The sequence below is a fragment of the Felis catus genome, chromosome A3, assembly GCF_018350175.1.
Source record: "Felis catus isolate Fca126 chromosome A3, F.catus_Fca126_mat1.0, whole genome shotgun sequence".
Classification (NCBI taxonomy): Eukaryota; Metazoa; Chordata; class Mammalia; order Carnivora; family Felidae; genus Felis; species Felis catus.
Window position 1 is genome coordinate 109,128,270 of NC_058370.1, and position 23,091 is coordinate 109,151,360.

The 23,091-nt window shown below is 37.7% G+C and overlaps 1 protein-coding gene across 5 annotated transcripts in view; it reads left to right on the forward strand.

The window, feature by feature from the left end:
* Positions 1 to 23,091, forward strand: part of ATL2 (atlastin GTPase 2) — a 60,362-nt gene that overhangs the window by 21,601 nt on the left and 15,670 nt on the right. For 4 of the 5 annotated variants that reach the window (XM_023251943.2, XM_023251946.2, XM_023251945.2 and 1 more), the window contains exons 2-4: positions 3,961 to 4,205; positions 21,277 to 21,411; positions 22,693 to 22,797. In XM_023251943.2, coding sequence (XP_023107711.1) covers positions 3,961 to 4,205; positions 21,277 to 21,411; positions 22,693 to 22,797 — 485 coding nt within the window. The remainder of the gene's footprint in view (positions 1 to 3,960; positions 4,206 to 21,276; positions 21,412 to 22,692; positions 22,798 to 23,091) is intronic. The other variant, XM_045054683.1, reaches the window with a different exon arrangement.

Sequence of the window (23,091 nt, forward strand, 5' to 3'; positions counted from 1 at the left end):
ACGCGGGGCTCAAACTCACGGGGACCGCGAGATCGTGACCTGAGCCGAAGTCGGCCGCCCAACCGACTGAGCCACCCAGGCACCCCGAAATGTACAATTCTTGTATTTAGTTGCTTATATCAGTGTTTGATGAATGAAGTACTGTGTCTGTAGTTAGTACAAAAATGGTAGAGAAATCATGGTGGGGGAGTAAACTTAGTGAACCGTGTCGTGCTCCATCATGCTTTTGAAACATGTTTGCTGCACTTCACTTTAGAGGTCTGTAGCCTAGAAATGGTGACAAAAACGTAGACACCTGCTGCCTGTATATCTGAGGTACCTATCTTTATCCACGCTAATAAAAGAAAATTGGCTACATGGTAACTGTAGTCAACCAATCTAGGTGAAATTTCAAGTTAATAGCTTGTTAAAAACAAGTGGTTTGTTTTTCTTTATTTTTTAATGTTAATTTTGACAGAGAAGCAGAATGCAGTGAGTGGGGAAGGGTCAGAGGGAGGAGAGGGAGAGAGGGAGGGAGGGAGAGGGAGAGACAGAGAGACAGACAGAGAATGAGAATCTCAAGCAGGCTCTGTGTTGTCAGTGCAGAGCCCAATGTGGGCCTTGATCTCACGAATCATGAGATGACCTGAGCTGAAATCAAGAGTTGGATGCTTAACCAAGTGAGCCACCCAAGGGCCCTTGTTTGTTTTATTTTTAAGAAACTAATGCTTTCTTTACAGTAAGAACAAGACTCTTTGTTGGCTTTAACAAAATCAGCAATCTCCAAATTTGGTCATTGTGATATTTTAGCACTTACTCATTTTGGGTTCTTTTTAATTAGTGTATTAGTAGAACTTCATACTTCTCACTGTAATTTTGTGATAAATATACTACTCTTGAGTTGCTGGAAGTATTTTCCCAAACTAGTTATGTGATTGTCAGATTTGCTTGTAAAATACCTAGGGGCAGGTGGGTATAAAACTCCTGAGTAAAATGTGTAAATTTCTTTCATTCAAGAAATATTTATTAAGCACCTGCTAGGTGCCAAGCACTATTCGGGGTGCTGGGAGATAGAGTGACCAACAGGATGATTGAGATTCTTATTTTTGTGGTATATACTTTCTATGGAGGGAGAGATATAAGGCAGAAATGTAAACAAATGAAAAAGGGTTATTTTAGATATTGAAAAGGACTATGGAAAAAAAAAAACCACAAAACCTGTTTTGTTAAAGTGATGTGGAAGGGTGTGTAGACTGAATGGTCAAGGAAGGCCACACTTACGGGAACATTTGAGCTGAGACCTAGATGATGGAAGATAAAAAGCCACATGAGTTTCTAGGGACAGAACATTCCAGACAGGGGAGAACACAGGACAAAGATTCTAAGGTGGGAAACAGGTTTGACCTGTTCAAGGAACAGAAAGAGGTCCCGATTTCGATTGCAAGGGCCAGATCACATAGGATTGTGGAGGTCATGGTCAGGACCTTCAGAGTTTTGTTTTTTTCTGTATATTTTCTGGTTACAATGGGAAGCTAATTGAGGGTTTTAAACAGAGGATTGGCAGTCTAGAGGGGGAGACCTATAATAAATAAGCATTTTCATAAATATTCAAATGATGGGTAGATTCAGATTAGGGGAGTATGGGAGGACTAAACTTGATTAGGAACCTTAGGAAAGATATTCCTGAGGAAATGACGTTTAGGAAATGATGTTTAAACGGAGGCTTAAGGAATAAGCATGAGTTGATTAGGGCAACAACATGGAAAAGAATATTCCAGACAAAGGAATATCCTCAGTGAAATATGAGTCTAGAAAGAGCTTTAGTAGCATAAGAATCCGAAAAAAGGCTAGCTTGTCTATTCGTAGTTTACACAGGCAAGAGTAGCACCAAATGTATTTGGGGCAGGAGAGATTTGGCAGTGAGTACAGGATTTTATAAGGTATGTGTAGGATTTTAGTTGTTAATGCTCTGTAACAGTGATTTCAAGGAGAGTAATTTAATAACAGTCACATTTATCTATATTATTTTGTTACTACTCTGTGGAATTTAGATTGGTTTAAAAATTTTTTTTTAACGTTTTATTTATTTTTGAGACAGAGAGAGACAGAGCATGAACGGGGGAGGGTCAGAGAGAGGGAGACACAGAATCTGAAACAGGCTCCGGGCTCTGAGCTGTCAGCACAGAGCCCGACGCGGGGCTCGAACTCATGGACCACGAGATCATGACCTGAACCAAAGTCGGCCGCTTAACCACTGAGCCACCCAGGCGCCCCTAGATTGGTTTAAAGGAGGGAGCAAAAAGGGAGACCAGTTAGGTACCATTCTGTATTTGTATACCATTGAAACTGGAAGTGACAATATCATCTTTAATTAAATATTGATTGCTTTTACTTCCAATGATTCTCCTTTGAAATTGCTTGCTCTTTATATTGTCACTGTTTGTAGCACATTTTGAAATAGTGTTGCTGCTTTTGCTATGTTCAGTTAAAGGTGCCTTGTGATGGAAGAAAAGGCTCTCATAGTTTTTGCAAATCAAACAAGCTAGATATTTCTTTCTAGGGGAAAAAAAGAGCCATGAATGTAGATGTATAATCTTTAAGAATAGTGGTTAGTTGGATAAGGTATTCTTGCCGTGTTGGCTACTAATATGCCACTCCTCAGTGGACTGGCTGTCTCCTGGGAGAGAAGGGACTGTCATTGCACTGAACACAGTAGATACTGTATGTCTCCTTAGATTGCAAAGGGTCATTTAGTAGACAGACTCAAGGGGAGAGTCTCTTAAAAATGTTGGGGTGGGGGAGGATAAGGTCCCTACCAGTGATTTGGCTACATGGGATCAAGCAATTGATAGGGAAGAAAGCCTGACAAGGGATAGAAGTCTCTGAAATTAGCTATTAGGTGTTTTTGTTTGTTTTGTTTTATTAAAAGGACAGAAACCTAAACTTTAGAAACTTGTCTCTGCTGTTGCATATCTTTTTTTTTTAAGTGTTTATTTATTTTGAGAGAGAGAGAGAGAGAGAAAACAAACGACCATGTGTGTGCTCAGGAGAGGTTTAGGGGGAGGGAGGGAGAGAATCCCAGGCAGGCTCTGTGCTGTCAGTGTGACACAGGCATCTCCTGCTGTTGTGTGTTTTATCGTTATTTCTTCATTACTATTCAGTAAAGTTCTGCAAAGATTACCTTGTTTTGGTGTGCTGGGTGAACAAAGGAAGAGTTGATATACCTGTTTTGGGGAGTTAGGTAATTTGAAATGGTGGTTGTGGTCTGTAAGAGCCCAGAGGCAGATGAAACTATAGGATACTATAGGAAACTATAGGATATAGGATATAGTTTCTGTACCTCACTGACTATTCATTTTGTGTTTTCCAACAGAACATCAATCCTGTGCTTTGCTTTAATAAAGGAAGCTGTACTATTAGGTTACTCTTACTAAATTACGGACTCATTAACTTTACCACTAGTGTCGGTTTTAGAAACTTCTTAGGACCCTAGCGTAGCCATTTAAGTTTCATAGTGAAAAATGTTTACAATTCATATGTTTTAATCTTTGTAACTTGGAATAATATCCAGGAAATGCCTACCAGGAAAATTGGAATTTGAATTATTAGGTAAAATTGACCCCCACCCCCATCCTCCCCTCGCGTAGATCCGGTTTCAGTGTGCATACAGTAGCAGAAATTGTTTATAGAATAATGCAGTGCTCAAGAAACAGCTACTGTTCACAATTAGCTGTTTAGACTTAATAGTAGAGGCTATACTTAGTATTGTGCTTATCTGTGTGTATAGTGGGAAATCTTAGCAATATTCTTGGTCCTACTATAGAGGGAGTGAGAAATCCAATATGTACTTGAATATCACTTTTTGCAGACGATCTGTAACAAAGGGGAAGTTACTTGAAATTTTGCTTTAGTTGTGATCCCTTAGGAGAAGTTTGTAATGCAGGAATTCAAGTAAACTTTTTCTCTTTTTTTTAATTTTAGGTGAGAATCATGAAGATGATGACCTAGTAAACTCTGATGAGGTTATGAAGAAACCATGTCCAGTACAGATTGTTCTTGCTCATGAAGATGACCATAACTTTGAGCTCGATGAAGAAGCTTTGGAGCAGATATTGCTACAGGAACACATACGAGATCTTAACATAGTAGTGGTATCCGTGGCAGGAGCTTTTCGTAAAGGGAAATCATTTCTACTGGACTTCATGCTTAGATATATGTATAACAAGGTGAATAGTGTCTTTTAAATTGAACCCAGTTAAAAACAAAAAACAGCCAACCAACCCTGTTTAAAAATAATAGGCAAAACACAGTAAGAGCTGTGTCTTTCATTTTACAAAAATCCAGTTCTTGCTAAGACTTCTCAGTTAAGACAGTAATCTAAGTTCGTTTGAGTTCTTGATTCTTCCTCATCTCCATAATTCCATTTTGCGTGCAGTCCATATGGATGCATGTGACTGAGCATCTATGTTACAGGCATTGTAGCTCTAACCCAAGGTGTCTGAGTATATTTTAAAGCCTCTGATACGCTGTTCTCTCCCTTTTGGTTATTTCTTCACGCCTCCCCTTTTTTTGATCACCTTTACAATAATGGGTGAAGTAGGCTGATAGAGACTTTTGTAGAAGTACATCTGTGCTCTTTCAAATAAGTCAGCTTCAGTGACTATTACATTTTGAGATGAAGTCCAGTTCCTTAGTGTGGCTTCCCTGGTCTTCGGTAATCTCTGAGTTTCATATCTTGCTTCTCTGTGTCAGGTATACTGTAGTTTTTGCAATTCCTCAGCTGTGTCATGTTATTTCTCAAATGTTGCTGTATCCTTGGCTGATCTTTTCATAGGAGGCCTTCCCTGATTTTTTTTTTTTTTAAGTAGGGCCACGCCCAGTGTGGGGCTTGAATTCATGACCCTGAGATCAAGAGTTGCATGCTCTACGACTGAGCCAGCCAGGCGCCCCGAGGCCTTCTCTGTTTTTTAAGACTATATTATGTCCTTCTCCTAACTCTCATGGCACTAGTCATTTGTTTCATTGAAACTGCTTTAGTTACTTGTTTTTCCTGGCTAGTTTAACTTCTGTCAGGAATGGGTCTTCTCTTGGTTACCATGTCTCCCTCACCTAACATTAACTAGCCTGCTGTAAGCACTTATTTTCTGTTTTGATCATTGAATCTCCCTCTGTCCATAAATTTATACTTGATTTATTTTTAATAAATATAAATCAAATTTATATTTGATTCCAAATACTTTTTGATGGTACCAGGCAATTGTTATTTCCCTCCCCCTTCCTGACTTTGGAATTTTTCCTCTGAAAAAAAGCAAAAAATAATTTTACTTAAATCAGTGTTTTTCTAACAGTTGAAAGTTGGGCTGAGGGAATGGGAATTTGATAGGGACGAAGAAGAAGGAATTGGAAATTTGGAGTGGAGCATTTAGAAGAAAGGACTTTCCTTACATGGCGTTTGACATTCAGAAGCCACGTGAAGATGCTAGAAATAACACTTTGACAGAGTTATGTAATTATCTAAGCTCTTGTCAGGGTGCTCACCTTTATGAGTTCTATATTAATCTGAAACTGGGTGTGTATGCATCTGCCTTAAGGTAAGTAACAGTTGATTTTCCAGGAAGCTTTTCAGTAAATTCTTTTTGTAGGGATCTCTTTAGGCATCATCAGGAATGCCTGAGTATCAGGAATGTAATTCATATTAAATGACACTATTTTACATGTTTAGCAAATTGAGAAAGATACAGTATTTCATCCATTTAGACTTGATTATTTCCCACAGTTTTACATCTGAAATAGAGAAATGAATAGTGGCATATTTTTTTTTTAAAGACTGTGCCTTTAAAGATGATATTTGAGGTTCTGACTCCTTAAGTAAGCTTGTATATATCATATTTATGTGTGTCTGAGCTGTTCCTGCAAATGTATTTGATTCCAAGTAGGTCACAGACAGAATGTTCAAAGGGGAAAGAAGCTTAGATCATTTGCCTAGCAATGACAGATAAGTTTCACCTCAGGTGCCATTTCTGAATCCATCTCTGATCAATTAGTAGTGGTTGTTCAGAGGAGAGTAGCAGTCCACACATGTGTCATGTGTTTGCAGTTCTTTTCCTGGGGAAGACGCTGAAGCCACGGGAAGGTTATGAGGGCCTGAGTGAGGTTACACACCTGGTTAGTGGCTTCTAGGCTGAAACATCTTTATTAATTTTCACTGATATGCTTTCCATAGAGAATTTATGCTATAAATAATTTATTCTGTTAATTGAAAATGGCATTAAACATTGTTGAGTTTTGGGATAACATGCCTCAGCTTACACTGATTGGTGGTGGGTCATGCTTTTCCTAAGAGAATGAAATTAAAGAAGGAGATAGTTTTGAATTTATTTCATTAACCTATCTGCCTGCAAAGGTGGGATGCTGAGGGAGGTAGGAGATGAACATGGCTTATATTGACTTCATATGTCCTTTTTATTGACCTGGGTAAGGGTGTAGTTCACTAAAGAAGCTAAATACAAATTTTTTACATATGATTTAGAAATAGATGACTGTTTTCATTTTAAGTAGTTAGTAATCGTAACACAAGAGCACATGAACATGAGCTCTTTTCTGTTGGATACAAACAAAAACTTCAGTAGTTCTTAAAACTAAGACTATTCTGAGATTTTTACCAAATCTTTTTTTTTTATTTTAATTTTTTTGAGAGACAGCAGGAGCAGGAGAGGGGCAGAGAGAAAGAGAGAGAATCCAAAGCAGGTTCCAAGCTGCTAGCGCAGAGTGCAGAGTGGGGCTCCAACCCACAAACTGTGAGATCATGACCTGAGCTGAAATCAAGAGCCAGATGCTTAGCTGACTGAGCCACCCAAACATTTACCAAACATTTCTAAATTATAGGGGAAAATTCTGACTTTCAGTTCTCATTCTCTTGTGAAGGAAACAGCTTTCTACACAGTTTTCTTTTTTTGAATTGCTACTTATATTTTGAAAATAGGTTGTTTTTAAATTTTATTTATTTATTTATTTTTCAACGTTTATTTATTTTTGGGACAGAGAGAGACAGAGCATGAACAGGGGAGGGGAAGAGAGAGAGGGAGACACAGAATCGGAAACAGGCTCCAGGCTCTGAGCCATCAGCCCAGAGCCTGACGCGGGGCTCGAACTCCCGGACCGCGAGATCGTGACCTGGCTGAAGTCGGACGCTTAACTGGCTGCACCACCCAGGCGCCCCGAAAATAGGTTGTTTTTAAAGTATAGGAGGAAAGAAATTAGTCTTTTGTAAGCTTAAGAGGTGAACTAAACCTTTTTCTAGAATAAAATTCTCTTATGTATGTTGGAGTTAATCAATTCTGTAGTTAGACTCTAACCATGAAATATAACAGAAGGTGACTAAAATTGCTGATTTACTGAATTCATAATGTAGAAGACCTTTTGAACTTCTTTTTTTAAAAAAATTTTTTTTTTCAACGTTTATTTATTTTTGGGACAGAGAGAGAGCATGAATGGGGGAGGGGCAGAGAGAGAGGGAGACACAGAATTGGAAACAGGCTCCAGGCTCTGAGCCATCAGCCCAGAGCCCGACGTGGGGCTCGAACTCCCGGACCGCGAGATCGTGACCTGGCTGAAGTCGGACGCTTAACCGACTGCGCCACCCAGGCGCCCCAAGACCTTTTGAACTTCTAAAGATATCACTTAGGACATTTACTATGAATGCCGTATATGAGAAATACCACAAAAATTCAAGTTGTTAGTGAACCTAACAATTTGTAAGTAGAATATTTATTACTTGTAAAAGTCATTCTTAAAAAGCTATAGATGAAATAATTATAAAAATTTATGTGCAGGGGCGCCTGGGTGGCTCAGTCAGTTAAGCATCCAACTTGGGCTCAGGTCATGATCTCAGGGTTTGTGAGTATAAGCCCCTCATCGGGCTCTGTGCTGACAGCTCAGAGCCTGGAGCCTATTTCAGATTCTGTGTCTCCCTCTCTCTGCTCCTACTTTGCTTGCTCTCTCTCTCTCTCTCTCTTAAAAATAAATAAACATTAAAATTTTTTTTAAAGTTTACATGCAAACTGTTAGATCTATTATGTCCATATTTAAAAAAAATCCTATGTCATGTGTAAAAGTAGGCAGTTACACAAGAAGAGATGAAAATCTGTGATGAGAGACAGTATTGGGAGCGAGGGAGACTTTTCCCTGTGAAATAGATATATAGACTCAAGTATTCTGTGTCTTTCCCTTTCTAATGCTGATTTGGTTGTTGGGGATGTAGTTTAGGCAAATGTATTTCTTCTTCTTTTGAATTTCCCTTTTTTTCCCTGAAGTATAATTTATATATAGGAAAGTACTCAAATCTCAAGTGTATAGCTTGCTGAAATTTTACATATGTATACACCCCTATTACCACCACCCAGATGAAGATCTAGAACTGTCCCCCCCACCTGGTTATGTCCCTCCCGGTTAATATCTAACCCCAAACAGTAACCCCTGTTCTGAACTCTTGTGTACCCCAGACTGGTTTTTGAACTTCACATGAATGAAATCATGTCATAAGAATTTGTGTTTGGTTTATTTCTTTATCTATGAAATGTGCCCATTTTTTTGCATGGAGTGATCATTATTTTTGTTACTTTGGTGTCCACTATGTGATTATACCACATTTTATTTATTCATTTAATTGTCAGTGGATATTTGCTTTCATCTTGTAAGTTTTAGTGAGCTGATTTTTGTGAATCCCAAGCTTCCAAAGTAGATAACTCCTGTGATAATAGGAATTATTAGAAAAATGCTGATCAAATTATCATGTAAAGGAATTTCAGTTTTAGGAGTTGGCTTAGGAAGGTCAAAACTGAATTTGGTAGAATTAAATTATATAAACGTTAATACTTGGTATATTGAACACTAAGCATTGGTGAGAGCTGTTAACTGATCTCTTCTAGTCTTTTTAAAAAAAAAAAATTTTTTTTAACATTTATTTATTTTTGAGAGAGAGAGAGAGACACAGTGTGAGCAGGAGAGGGGCAGAGAGAGAGGGAGACACAATCTGAAGCAGGCTTCAGGCTCTGAGTTGTCAGCACAGAGCTGGATGCGGGGCTCGAACTCACAAACCGTTGAGATCATGACCTGAGCCGAAGTCCGACGCTTAATGGACTGAGCCACCCAGGTGCGCTAGATAAAGAAAGAGTCTGAATTGTGTACAGAGTTGCTTGTACTTTTATATCATTCTCTCTTTTTTTTAAAATAACTTTATTATGAAGAATTTTTAACACATGTAAAAGTAGATAACAGTATAATGAATGCTCATGTATTTACAGTTATCAACTCTCAATCTCATTTCATCTATATGCCAACTCACTCTGTACCTTTTATATTGTGAATATGTCCAGATATATCATCTCATTTGTAAATATTTCAGTATGACGGGTTTTTTGGACCTTACAGTAATATCGTACATAAAAATAAATCATTCCTTAAGTTAGGTATATATAAGGTTAATATATGGGATCAATTTTCCAGTTGACTCAGATATTTTAATTTTTTCATTTTTAACAGTTTGCTTAGAGTCAAGAGCCAACTAAATGAGGTCCACATTGTGATTGGTTGTCTTTAAAGTGTTTCTAATTTTTTTTTTAGGTTTCCCTCCATCTATTTTTCTTAGCAGTTTATTTGTTGAAGAAACTGACTGTTGGTCTTAGAGAGTTTCCCAGTCTGGATTTGCTGATTTTATCCCATTAGTGTAATTTTTACATGTTCCTTTGTCCTTTGAATTTGCTGTAAATTGTTATTTAAATTAAGGACTTGATCAGACTCAGGTTTGACTTTTGGGTAAGAGCACTTCCAAGATGATGTATTGTTCCATGAGGAAGTGCAGATTATCTTTTTTTTTTTTTAGCTTATTTATTTGTATTTGATAAAATGGGGGAGGGGCAAAGATAGATGGAGAGAGAGAATCCCAAACAGGCTCCTTGCAGTTAGTGCAGAGCCTGATGTGGGACTTACCTCACGAATTTTGAGATCATGACCTGAGCAGAAATCAGGAATCAGGTGTCCCCAGATTATCTTTTTTTTTTGTTTTGTTTTTAATTTTTTTTTCAACGTTTATTTATTTTTTGGGACAGAGAGAGACAGAGCATGAACGGGGGAGGGGCAGAGAGAGAGGGAGACACAGAATCGGAAACAGGCTCCAGGCTCTGAGCCATCAGCCCAGAGCCTGACGCGGGGCTCGAACTCCCGGACCGCGAGATCGTGACCTGGCTGAAGTCGGACGCTTAACCGACTGCGCCACCCAGGCACCCCCCCAGATTATCTTTTAAGATAACAGTTTTTGAATCTTTACTGAATTCTAGGTATTCTGATTACTGAACATTAAATAGGTATTATTTCCCTCAGTAGTCACATTCACCCTATGCAGTAGTGTTAGTATTTCAGCTTGATAGTTGAGGAAATGAGGTTCAAAGGAGGTGGCGAGGCTGAGATATAAACCAGGCAATTTGATTCTAAAGCCTTTATTCTTAAAACTACTATGTAAAATGATGTTTGATCCTTTACCTACACTAAACTGTTTTTTTTGTTGTTGTTGTTAGTGTTTACTTTTCACTGTTTACTTCAGAAGTTGAGATAGTGCATGCTTGGTAACTTTTTTGCTGCCCACTGGTATCTATATGCTTAATGAGTAAAGAGTTTTGACCCCATTTATAACATAATTGCTAAAGACATTTTAAGAGAAGTTGTAGATGATATTATTATTATTATTATTATTATTATTATTATTTAAAGAGCTGCTCCCAGAACTGCTTCCAGAGATCAGGAGTAAGAACAGTTTTTAAAGATCATATGTGCTGCTACATATAATTTGCCAAAAGCACAAATATCTCCAAATTGGCCATATGGGATATTGAACTTGATTTCACCCTTTTTTTTTTTCCTAAGGCTAACATTGTCTGAGATGTGGGGCTTGTGAGAAATGTGTGAATGCATGAAGGAAAACTTGGTTTGTTTCATGTTCCTTTTTTAAGAAAGAATGTATTTAGAGGATGAACAGTATTTTTTAAAAGGTTCTGCCTAGGGTCATTTTATTCTTTTGTTTTTTTTGTGTGGTATAACTTGCATATAATAATAAAGTGCATAAATCTTAGGATAGCCAGTAAATTTTTGTGTACCTATACTTTTTGTAACCACTGCCACTCAGATCAAGAAGGAGAATACTACCAGCACTCTAGAAGGCTCTCTCATTTCCCCTGCCGAGTATTACTATCTCCAATACTCAGAGTCCACCACCATCCTGATCCACATCACTATAGATTAGTTTGGTCTACCCTTGAGCTTTACATAAATGTAAAGCTTTTTACATAAAGCACTTTACATAAAGTATGCGCTCCTATGTGTGATTTCATTGACTCAACATTGAATCTAAGAGATTTATCCATGTTATTGCATGATCCAGTAATTGTTGTTTGTTAGTGCTGAGTGGTAGGTTATTGGGTGAAGATACCGATTTATTTACTCCTTCTTTTGAAAGACATATGGGTTGTTTGTAATTTTTGTCCATTATGAATAAACCTACCATGAATATTTGTGTGTAAGTCTTGGTGACATAATCACTTATTTCTGTTGGGTATATAACCAGGAGTAGAAATGCTAGGTTCATAAAGCCCATTTCACTGTACTAGGGACTGCCACAATTTTTTTCCAAAGTGGTTTTACCAATTTGCACTTCCTTGAGCAATGTAAGAGACTTAAATTTGTTATACATCTTATGAACAGTATTGTCAGTCTTTTTAACTTTAGCAATTCTGATAGGTATGCATTGTGTTAATTTTAGGTCATCGTTGTACTCTATACAGGGTCATGCTTATAAAACTGTTACCATATTTACTGTAGAAACATAGCTTATTCATTTAATTATTACTTTAACTGCATTCACATTTGTGAATTTCACTCATTATATGTGCAGCAATGTATGTAACTTATGTAACAAGCTGTGGAAATTTTAAGTGTTATATTATTACTATTTTTGCCTATGCGAGAAGCCAGCCAAATTTGATCAGAATTTCAAGTCAGTTAGGAAAATAAAAATTGGTTCGCTTATTTTTATCCCTGAATATAAGCTAAGGAGTGAGTATAGAAGTTATGTGGACTGTGGACTACCTTTTTTCCATTAGCTCACTGGCGTTCTTTTCCTCCTAGATTTTGATTTCTGCGTTGAAACTAATCTGTTCTTTCACGTGCAGGTCTAAAATTAGTGTGAGTAATTTCAGTTAGAAAAACTTCAACAAGTGTTACCAAAGCTGGAGGAAGCAGAAGCAGAGGAGTCTACAATATATTGTTCAAAGTCCTTATAGCACTGTCTTAGGAGAGGCTTTCTCGGGTGCATTCCTGAATCTATTCCCTGAAAATGTGTCATTTGTAGTCTTTCAAACAGCTCTCCAGCTTTAAGCCCCAAATGTATGTACTGCCTGTTTTGTATTTTCATCAAAAATATGATACTATGGCATCACATATGAGGACTTGAGAGAACATAAATTATTTGTTCTAGCAGACCTTTTTCCATTCTGAAGTCTTTGTTCCTTTTGAGTTAAAATTTACTATTTCTAAAGTACTTGATTCTATTTAGGTCATCTGTTAAAAGATATCGTAAGTAATAGATGGTTAACATAAACACTGATTACTCAAACACAGTTTTAAGACATTCAGGGAGTTAAACAGTCTTGTATAATTTAAATTTCTTTTGTATTAACGGTCTCTGGTGAAGAAATACGTTATTTTATTTTATTTTATTTTATTTTATTTTATTTTATTTTATTTTATGTATGTATGTATGTATGTATGTATTTATTTATTTATAATATTTATTTATTAGAGAGAGAGAGAGAGAGAGAGAGAGAACGAGCGAGCATGTAGAAGCCAGGGCCGGGCAGCGGGTGAGAGAGAGAGGATCCCAGACAGGTTCCATGCCCAGAGCAGAGCCTAACATGGGACTCAGTCTCACAACCAGGAGACCGTGACCTGAGCCAAAATCCAAGAGTCGGATGCTTAACTGACTGAGCCACCCAGATGCCCCAAGAAATACTTTCTTAAAGTCATTAACCCCCTGCCTCCCTCCCTTATTCTCCCAGACAGTTTTACTACTTAACTCACGAGTTTTACTTCAAGAATGTTTCGTTCTCACTATTTGAAACATTTTTTAAAAAAGAACTAATAGGATGCATTTTCTGTAGATACTTTGGATAATGTTCACCATAATCCTTTCATGAAGAAGCAAGTTTAGGGGTGCCTGGGTGGCTCAGTTGAGTGTGTGACTTTGGCTCAGGTCACAATCTCCTGTTTTGTGAGTTCGAGCCCTGCACCAGGCTCTCCACTGACAGTGCAGAGAGCCTGCTTGGGATTCTCTCTCACTCCCCTTCCCCCACTTATGCTTTCTCTCTCTCTCTCTCTCTCTCTCTCTCTCTCTCTCTCTCTCTCCCTCCCTCCCTCCCTCCCTCCCTCTCTCTCTCTCTCTCTCTCTCTCTCTCTCTCTCTCAAATAAACTTTAAAAAAAAAAAAAAAAAGCAAGCAAGCAAGTTTAGGAGTGCCTGGCTGGCTAAGTTGGTAGAGAATGCTACTTTTGATCTTGGGGTTGTAAGTTCAAGTCTTGCATTGGGTGTAGAGATCACTAAAAAATAAAAAATCTTAAAAAAAAAAAAAGCATATTTAAGCCATAGCGTTTATGACATATTGCACTATAGATGGATATATAGCAGAACCTCCAATGGACCTTCCTTTTCCTCCTAGACTTTTGTAGTATTATTGGGTGGATTTTGTATGACTGGGAGTCTTTGTTAAGCTTGTGTACTAAATATATTTGATTTTTTCTTTTAACAGCTTTATTGAGATATAATTGACATACCATATAATCTATGCACTTAAACCACATAGTTTCATGAGTTTTTAGTGTATTCCCAGGGTTGTGCAACCATCGCCACAATCGATTTTAGAACACCTTTTTCCCTTCACAGTGAAAAAAATGAAACCTGTACCCTTTAGCTATCATTTCCCCTTCCACCATCCCCAAACCTTTGGTCTTAAGGAACCACCAGTCTTTTTTTTGTTTTTATAGATTTGCCTATTCTGTGCATACATATAAATGAAATATGTGGTCTTTTGGTGATTGGCTTCTTTCACTTAGCACTTTTAAAGGTTTGTGTTGTAGCATTATCATGTTTCATTCCTTTTTAAGACCCGATAATCTGTTGTATAGATATACCACATTTTATCAGTTAATGGATATTTGGGTTTTCCACCATTTGGCTTACAATGCTATAATTATATGAATATATACTAATATATAATATTTCACTAATTATAATACATTAGTATATAATCATGTTAATGAAATGAGATAAGGATCTAGCTTCAGTTCTCTTATATCTGCTTATCCAGTTGTCCCAGCATTTGTGGGAAAGATTATTCTTTCTCCATTGAATGGTCTTGGCACTTTTGTTGAAAATTAGTTGATCAAACTAATTTCTGGACTCTCAAGTTTATTTTTGGACTCTCAGTTTTATTTTATTGGTCTATATAGGTCTGTTCTTATGCCAGTACCATACTGTCTTGATTACTGTTGCTCTGTAGTAAGTTTGTCTATTCTCAGTCCCTTGCAATTCCGTATGAATTTTAGATTTAGCCTGTCAGTTTCTATGGGAGGTTAGCTGGGATTCTGTTGGTGATTGGGTTGAACATGAAAGATCGACTTGAGGAGTATTGCCATCTTAAGTGTTCCAGTTCATGAACATGGGATGTTTTTCCCTTTATTTAGATCTTTATAATTTGCAGAGTATGTGTTACTTCTTTTGTTAAATTTATTCCTTTTTTGATGCTTTTACATTTGGAATTGTTTTCTTAATTTCATTTTCAAGATCATTCATTGCAAGCTTATAGAAATACAGTTGATTTCTTTTATGTTGATCTTGTATCCTGCAACTTTGCTCAATTCCTGCATTAGTTCTGATAGTTTTTTAGTGTATTCTTTAGAGTTTTCTGTATACTAGATCATGTCACCTGTAAATACAGTTTTAGTTTTTCCTTTCCAATCTAAGTACCTCTACTCTCTCTTTGAAGTACCTCTGGCTACTGTCCTGGTTAGAACCTCCAGTACAATGTTGAGTACAAGTGGTAAGACATCCTTACTCTTTTCTTAATCTTTAGGGAGGAAGCAGTGAGGTTCTCACCATTATGTATGACTTCAGCTGTAGGAGTTTTTTTGAAGTTCCTGTTTATTCGTAGTCTGTTGGGAGGTTTTTTGTTTGTTTGCTTTTGTTTCTTGTTTTTTGTTTTTTTTTTATCATGAACGGATGTTGGATTTTGTCAAATGCTTCTTATGTATCTATTGATGAACATGTGATTTTTCTTAGCTTCTTGATATGATTGATTATATTGTTAATGTTTTAAATATCGAGTCCATCTTGCATCCCATGGAATAAGTCCCATTTAGCTGTGGTGATAATTCTTTAATAAATGTTGTTAGATTTAACTAGCTAATGTTTTGTTGAATATTTTTACATATGTGTTCATGGGATATATGGATCTGTAGTTTTCCTTTCTTTTAATGTCCCAGAACTTTTTTACCTTCCCAAACTGAATCTCTATACCCATGAAACTCCCATTTTTCCCCTCCCCCTCCATGGACCATTTTCTTCTGTCTCCATGAGTTTAACTACTCGAGGTACTGCCTATGAGTAGAATCATAAGGTATTTGTTATTTTGCGGCTAGCTTATTTTACTTAGCATAAGGTCTTCAAAGTCAAGGACATCTTTTAACTAAGTTTTTAAAATTCTTTAGTACGTACCTAGGTTAATAGACTTGTCCTTTGTCTGAGCTTGTGACTTGGGTCAGTCTTAATGTTATCTATTTGTGTAGCCCTAAAGGGAGGAATTGGACATGGGGGTAGGTAAGATGTGAGACAGTTTTAAACTGTTTTAAGACTCTAATGCTTCTTAATTTGTTCTAGAACTTGCGGAGTATTCTTACATATTTTAAGTGAAAACACTAAATGATGCTTGGTGGTCAGAATGTGTATATTTTTCTATCCACTCATTTGGGTGTTATTAATAACCTACCTCCTAAATGAGGTAGATTTATAAGATTAAGATATTCTTTTTCTTTTTTTTTAATTTAAATCCAAGTTAACATGTAGTATAGTAATGGTTTCTGGAGTAGGATTTAGTGATTCATCACTTACATACAACACCCAGTGCTTATCTCAACAAGTGCCCTCCTTAATGCCCATCCCACATTTAACCCATCTCTCCACCCAACACCTCTCTGACAACGCTCAGTTTGTTCCCTGTATTTAAGAGTCTCATATGGTTTGCCTCCTTCTCTGTTTTTATCTCATTTATGCTTCCCTTCCCCTATATTCATGTTTTGTTTCTTAAATTCTATATATGAGTGAAATCATATATTTGTCTTTCTCTGACTGACTTGTTTCGCTTAGCATAATACACGCTAGTTCCATTCGTGTTGTTGCAAATGGAAGATTGCATTCTTTAAAAAAAATTTTTTTTAACATGTATTTATTTCTGAGAGACAGAGCACGAGAGGGGGAGGGGCAGGGAGAGAGAGAGACAGAGACACACACAGAATCTGAAGCAGCCTCCAGACTCTGAACTATCAGCACAGAGCCTAATGTGGGGCTCGAACCCACGAACCACAAGATCATGACCTGAGCTGAAGACATGCTCAACCGACTGAGCCACCCAGGCTCCCCTTCATTCTTTTTGATCGCCGAGTAATATTCGCCATTGAATATCATACCGCATCTTCTTTATCCATTCATCAGTCGGTGGACATTTGGGCTCTTTCCATAATTTGGCTATTGTCGATAATGCTGCTGTAATCATGGGGGGCGGGGCACATACCCCTTCCAATCAGCATTTTTTTTTTATCCTTTGGATAAAGTTTACCTAGCTGTTGTTTCACTTTGTTACCAAGGAATGTTATCTTTCCTATGGTGAAGTAAGAATTTGTGTCTTACCTATTCAGAGTAGGTAGGGGTTGTTATGTTGATAATTACATTGGTAAGTCTTTTTGGCAAGGGCTTATGTTTATTCGTGGTATTTCAAGTTCGGGTGTTTTCAGATTACTTTTTACCATTGAGGTTTATTCTAAAAGATCTTCCCTTTTAATTTTACTGGAGGACTGATTATTTTTGGAATTTTGAGTTTTAAGGCTTTTTTTTTTTTTTTTGCCTCCACAGTACTAAATGGTACAAGATTACTATTTTTCAAGTTCTTAGATTTGTTTTTAGTAATTTACGACAAATAGTATCAGTGACTCTGCTTCTAGAATTAACTAGAATGCTCCTGGAGGGCAGGAATGTTTGTTCTCATGCACTGCTGTATCCTTAGAACCTAGAACAGTAGCTGGCACATGGTAGGGTGTTCAGTGAATACTTGTTGAGTGAATGTATGAACACATTTTATGTAAGTTATCAGTATTTAGTATGATACAGAGATAGACTTCTTAACTTCAGGTTTAAAAATAGCAAAATTTATTAGTTGGGATTAGCTAGGCTCTCTGATTTGCCTTTTCTTTCATCCTTTTATTGACTGATCAGATCAGTTTAGTTACAGGGTAAACTAAGAAAAGATGATAATTGTTTGTTTAATTTTTTTTTCAACGTTTATTTATTTTTGGGACAGAGAGAGACAGACCATGAACGGGGGAGGGTCAGAGAGAGAGGGAGACACAGAATCAGAAACAGGCTCCAGGCTCTGAGCCATCAGCCCAGAGCCCGACGCGGGGCTAGAACTCCCGGACCGCGAGATCGTGACCTGGCTGAAGTCGGACGCTCAACCGACTGCGCCACCCAGGCGCCCCCTTTTTTTTTTTTTTTTAATGAGACACTAGTTTTTTTTTGAGACACCAGTTTTTTTTGTTTTTTTTGTTTTTTGTTTTTTAAGTTTAGGTTTGAGAGAGAGTGAGCACACATGAGTGGTAAGGGGCAGAAAGAAAGGGAGAGAGAGAGACGGGGAATCCCAAGCAGGCTCTGTGCCAACAGTGTAGAGCCCATCGGGGGGGGGCGGGGGGGCTTGAACTCACCAACCATGAGATCATGACTTGAGCTGAAATCAAGAGTTGGATGCTTAACTGACTGAGCCACCCAGGCACCCCTGAGACACCAATTCTTTTTAACGTTTTAGAGAGGGTCAGATTAACAAACGTGTTAGCCTATGATTTCAATCATCTCTACTTCGTAAAGTTTATTTTTACTGTCTTGTCTGTGTAATTATTTTGAAGAATAGTAAAAGGGATATTTCTTCCATATTTCTTACTTGTGCTCAAAAAACACATTGAAGCTTAATAACTAAAATTTCTTGTGTATTCATTTATTGAATAATGTTTCTTTTTGAGAGAGCAAGTGCAGTGCATGAGCAGGGGTGAGACAGAGAGAGGGAGACACAGAATCTGAAGCAGGTTCCAGGCTCTGAGCTGTCAGCACAGAGCCCAGCGAGGGGCCCGAACTCGTGAACCGTGAGTGAGATCATGACCTGAGCTGAAGTCGGACGCTTAACTGACTGAGCCACCCAGGTGCCCCTAAAAAATTTTTTTAAACATTTTATTTATTTTTGAGAGAGAGCATGTGTGTGCACACAAGCAGGGGAGGGGCAGAGTGGGGGACAGAGGATCTGAAGCAGGCTCCACATTGACAGTATTGAGCCCAGTGCGGGGTTTGAACCACCAACCACAAGATCGTGATCTGAGCCAAAGTCAGACACTCATCCAACTGAGCTACCCAGGCACCCCTTGAACAAATATTTTGAGTGCCTGCTACAAGCCAGTAATTGTCATGGAAATGTGGTTCTATGTTTTGAGGAAAAAAACAGACAAAACTTCCTTCTTCATGGAACTTATTTATCTTATTTCTCTATCTCCTATATGAGAATATAAGTAAAAGGTAGAATGAAAACAGATGTCTCTAACAGGGTAGATTCTTTTAAGTTATTTACGTAGCTTGGACCTTTTAAAAATAATCAGTTTGTTTAGTGCCACTTCAACATTGTTAGCGGAATGAGAATCCACATGTGAGAGCCAAAAATGGGCTGAGATACTTTGGTAGGAGCAGTTTGGTAAACAGGTGGAATTTATAGCCTGTGCTCTTAAGACTCACAAGAAGTGCAGTGTAAAGCTGTGTAAAGATAACCATCTGTAGTTATAATATTCTTTAAGAGTTCAGAAAAGTTGGGAGTTTCTTGAATTGCTGGCTCAGTTCAAGCAGAGAACAGGTAGAAAAGATAGAGCTATACTAAACAAATATTTGGGAATAGTGACCTTTTTGGTATGGTAGCAACAAGAATTATGTGTGTGTGTTAGGGGGACTATTGGGAATATTGGGAGCAGAGATAGGAAAAGTAAAGGTTGGTTATGTTCAACAGATCTCCAGATAGTTCTATAGATAAATGAAGAACTACAGATGGCTTTTTTTAGGACAGTAGCATGATTCCATCGCTTGTTGGGAAAATTAAATGACTACGGAAGAATGGGTTGGAGAGTACAGCATGGAGGTGTAAGAAAATCTATTTGGAGCATCCGAAATACAGTCCAGGGGCACAGCCCCCACTGGGCTTGTTTAGGGGGTACCATTAATCTTCTAATCCCCGTGAAGGGTCCCTTCTGAAGCACAGGTCCTTAGTATATAGTGAGAATGGAGTTGTGCTATGAGGCAGCCTTGTCACCAACAGAGAGATGAGGGCCTTACGTTGAAGGTTCTGAAAGGTGAAGAAGAGAATTTTGTGACTGATAAAATTGGTAACCTACTGGGGATGGGAGTTTTGTGGAATAATTACAGATGGTTGGAAGTTTAAGGCTGATCTTCACATTAGGTGGTGGCCTGGACAACACTTTTTTTCCCCAACCTTATCTGTTTTTCATAAATTTCTACATCCCTCGTTGGGCCTACCTTAAACATCTTTACTCCTAATTTGAGTTGTTTTGTTATTTGTTTTGAACTATGTATCTAAGCTTATCAGAAGTATTTCTGAAACAAAGGAATTTTTCCTATGGGGTACTTTGAGTAAAGGTTGTGTGGGCTTTAAGTATGCTAAAGTATAGAGGTCTTGATATCTGTCAAAGGTACTCATGTATTATGTCCAAGATTTACTTTTCCAGATAAATTATCTTACAAGTATTTTAATTTTCATATTATTTCACAATTTTTAATTAGAACCATTTAGCCCTGTGATTTTATTTAATTTAGTTTAATTTATGTTATTTTAAGTGTTTGAGAGCGAGTGAGTGTGAGCAGGGGAGGGGCAGAGAGAGAGGGAGAGAGAGAATCCCAAGCAAACTTGGGGCTTGGCTTGATCCCACAAACTGTGAGATCATGCATGACCTGAGCCCAAATCAAGAGTTGACGCTTAACAACCAACTGAGCCACCCAGGCGCCCCTAGTCCTGTGATTTTAGTTAAAACATTTTATTATGGGGAAAATTTTAAACATATCCAAAGATAGAATAACATCACGAATCCCACTGGATGTGTCAACATTTTACTGATCTTCTTTCATCTGTATTCCTCTCTGTGCTTTTAGTTTTTTGCTGCAATATTTTAAAGCAAATATGAAGCGTATTTTTCACCATAAACTTGAGTTTTTAAAAGATAAGAACTATGTTATTGTTAGTATTACCCACAATACTGTTATCATGCCAAACAATCATTTTTACTCTGAGTTAGCACCGCCTAGTAAAATAGTGTGAGTTCAGATTTCCCTTTTGGTTTTGAAAAAGACTTTTTTTTTTTCTTCTTACAATTGAATTGTTTGAATCAGGTCCAAGCAAGTCTTGTGGTTATTTTTAAAGTAGATATTTTTTAAAGAGAAAAATTAAGGCAGTGTGAAAAGCATTTTTAGTATAAGCTATTCTAAGAGAGCGGTGCTTTTTTGACAGCCATTCTCTCTGGAATTGAGTTGTGCTTATCTGTACAAGAAGATGTCACAATAGCTGGCATCTATTTTTTATGCTTTTTAAACATAGGAAATTTTCAAAATGGGAAAAACTGGGTGTGGCCTCACTTATATAGAAATCTAGACAGCAAAAATCTGAGATTTGAGAAGGTTCGGGTTTGTAGGAGACCACATCTAAGACAAAGCACCTCAGGTGGGATTTGGGATTGCTCTCGTAACTACTTGCGTAATGTTACCGTGTATCTTATCTTGCTGGACTTACTTACCTGCCTTGCCTCATCTATAAAATAAACAATGGGTGATTTCTTACACTTCTCCTCAGTTCTTTATTTCTTGTGTTTTATTTTACATTTATGCTTGACTTTAACAGGATTCTCAAAGTTGGATTGGTGGAAACAATGAACCGTTGACTGGCTTTACATGGCGAGGTGGTTGTGAAAGAGAAACAACAGGCATACAAGTCTGGAATGAAGTATTTGTGATTGACAGACCTAATGGAACAAAAGTAAAATTCTGTTTATATTTTTTACTGTTTTTTTTTCCTTCCATATTCTTTTTTGAACTGTTTTCTCATACTAAAGATCAAAACAACACAGAGCTATTAATGTCCAATAACTTTAACCTGACATCTATGGATTATGTCAAAATGTGTGAGATACATAGCGTAGAGTACTTTTCTTGACTTAATTGCTGATTTTGACATTATTTCATTTTATTTTCTTATATATTTTTTTATTTGTCTCTTTGGGTTTTGTTTGGTTTCGTTTCAAGTTTTTATTTAAATTCTAGTTAGTTAACATATAGCATAATACTGGTTTCAGGAGTAGAATTCAGTGATTCCTCACTTACATAAAACACCTAGTGCTCATCACAAGTGCTCTCCTTTTTTTTTCCCTTAAAGTTTATTTATTTGTTTTAAGAGAGAGAGAGAGAGAGAGAGAGAGAGTAAGTAGGGGAGGGGCAGAGAGAGAGAGAATTCCAAGCAGGCTCTGTCAGTGTGGAGCCTAATGTGGGGCTTAAACTCATGAACTGTAAGATCATGACCTGAGCTGAAACTGAGAATTGGATGCCTAACCAACTGAGCCATGCAGGTGCCCCAGCCCTCCTTTTTTTTTTTTTTTTTTTTTTTTTTTAATTTTATTTAGTTTTAGTTTGTTTTTATTTTTGTGAGAGAACATAAGCAGGGGAGGGGGAGAGAGGGAGGGGGACAGAAGATCCAAAGTGGGCTCTATGCTAACAGTAGTGAGCCTGATGTCGGGCTCAAACTCATGAACCGGCTCATGACATGAGCCAAAGTTAGATGCTCAACTGACTGAGCCACCCAGGCACTCCAACAAGTGCCCTCAATACCCATCACCCGTTTAGCCCATCCCCCTGCCCACCTCCCTTCCATCAACCCTCAGTTTGTTCTCTATGGTTAAGAATCTCTTACAGTTTGCCTCCCTCTCTTTTTCCCCCCTTCTTCTATGTTCCTTTCTTCTGTTTAAGTTCCACATATGAGTGAAATCATAAGTTAGTTGTCTTTCTCTTTTTTTGCTTAGCATAATACACTGTAGCTCCATCCACATCATTGCAAATGGCAAGATTTCATTCTCTTTGATGGCTGAGTAATATTCTAGTGTGTACACACATCTTTATTCATCAGTTGATGGATATTTGGGTTCTTTCTATAGTTCGGCTATTGCTGATAATACTGCTATAAACGACATTTATCATTTTAAATTTGGTTTTAATAGTCATTACTGATGAGTGTTTTACTTAGTATTTTAAACTTTTAAATTCCTAGGTGGCTGTGCTGCTAATGGATACCCAGGGTGCCTTTGATAGCCAGTCAACTATCAAAGACTGCGCAACGGTATTCGCTCTGAGCACCATGACAAGCTCGGTCCAGGTGAGACATGAAGTGCTGTGCTATGATTGGGTCAGATAGTCCTAATACCTTTGCTTTTTCTCAAAATGCCTTTTCATTGGAGAAAAAAGGATTAAAAAATTTTTTTTAAATAAACATTAAAAAATGTTTTTGAGAGAGAGAGACAGAGTGTGAGCAGGGGAGGGGCAGGGAGAGAGGGAGGAGGACACAATTTGAAGCAGGCTCCAGGCTCTGAGCTGTCTGCATAGAGCCCGATGTGGGACTCAAACTCACAAACCGTAAGATGATGACCTGAGCCGAAGTCGGCTGCTTATC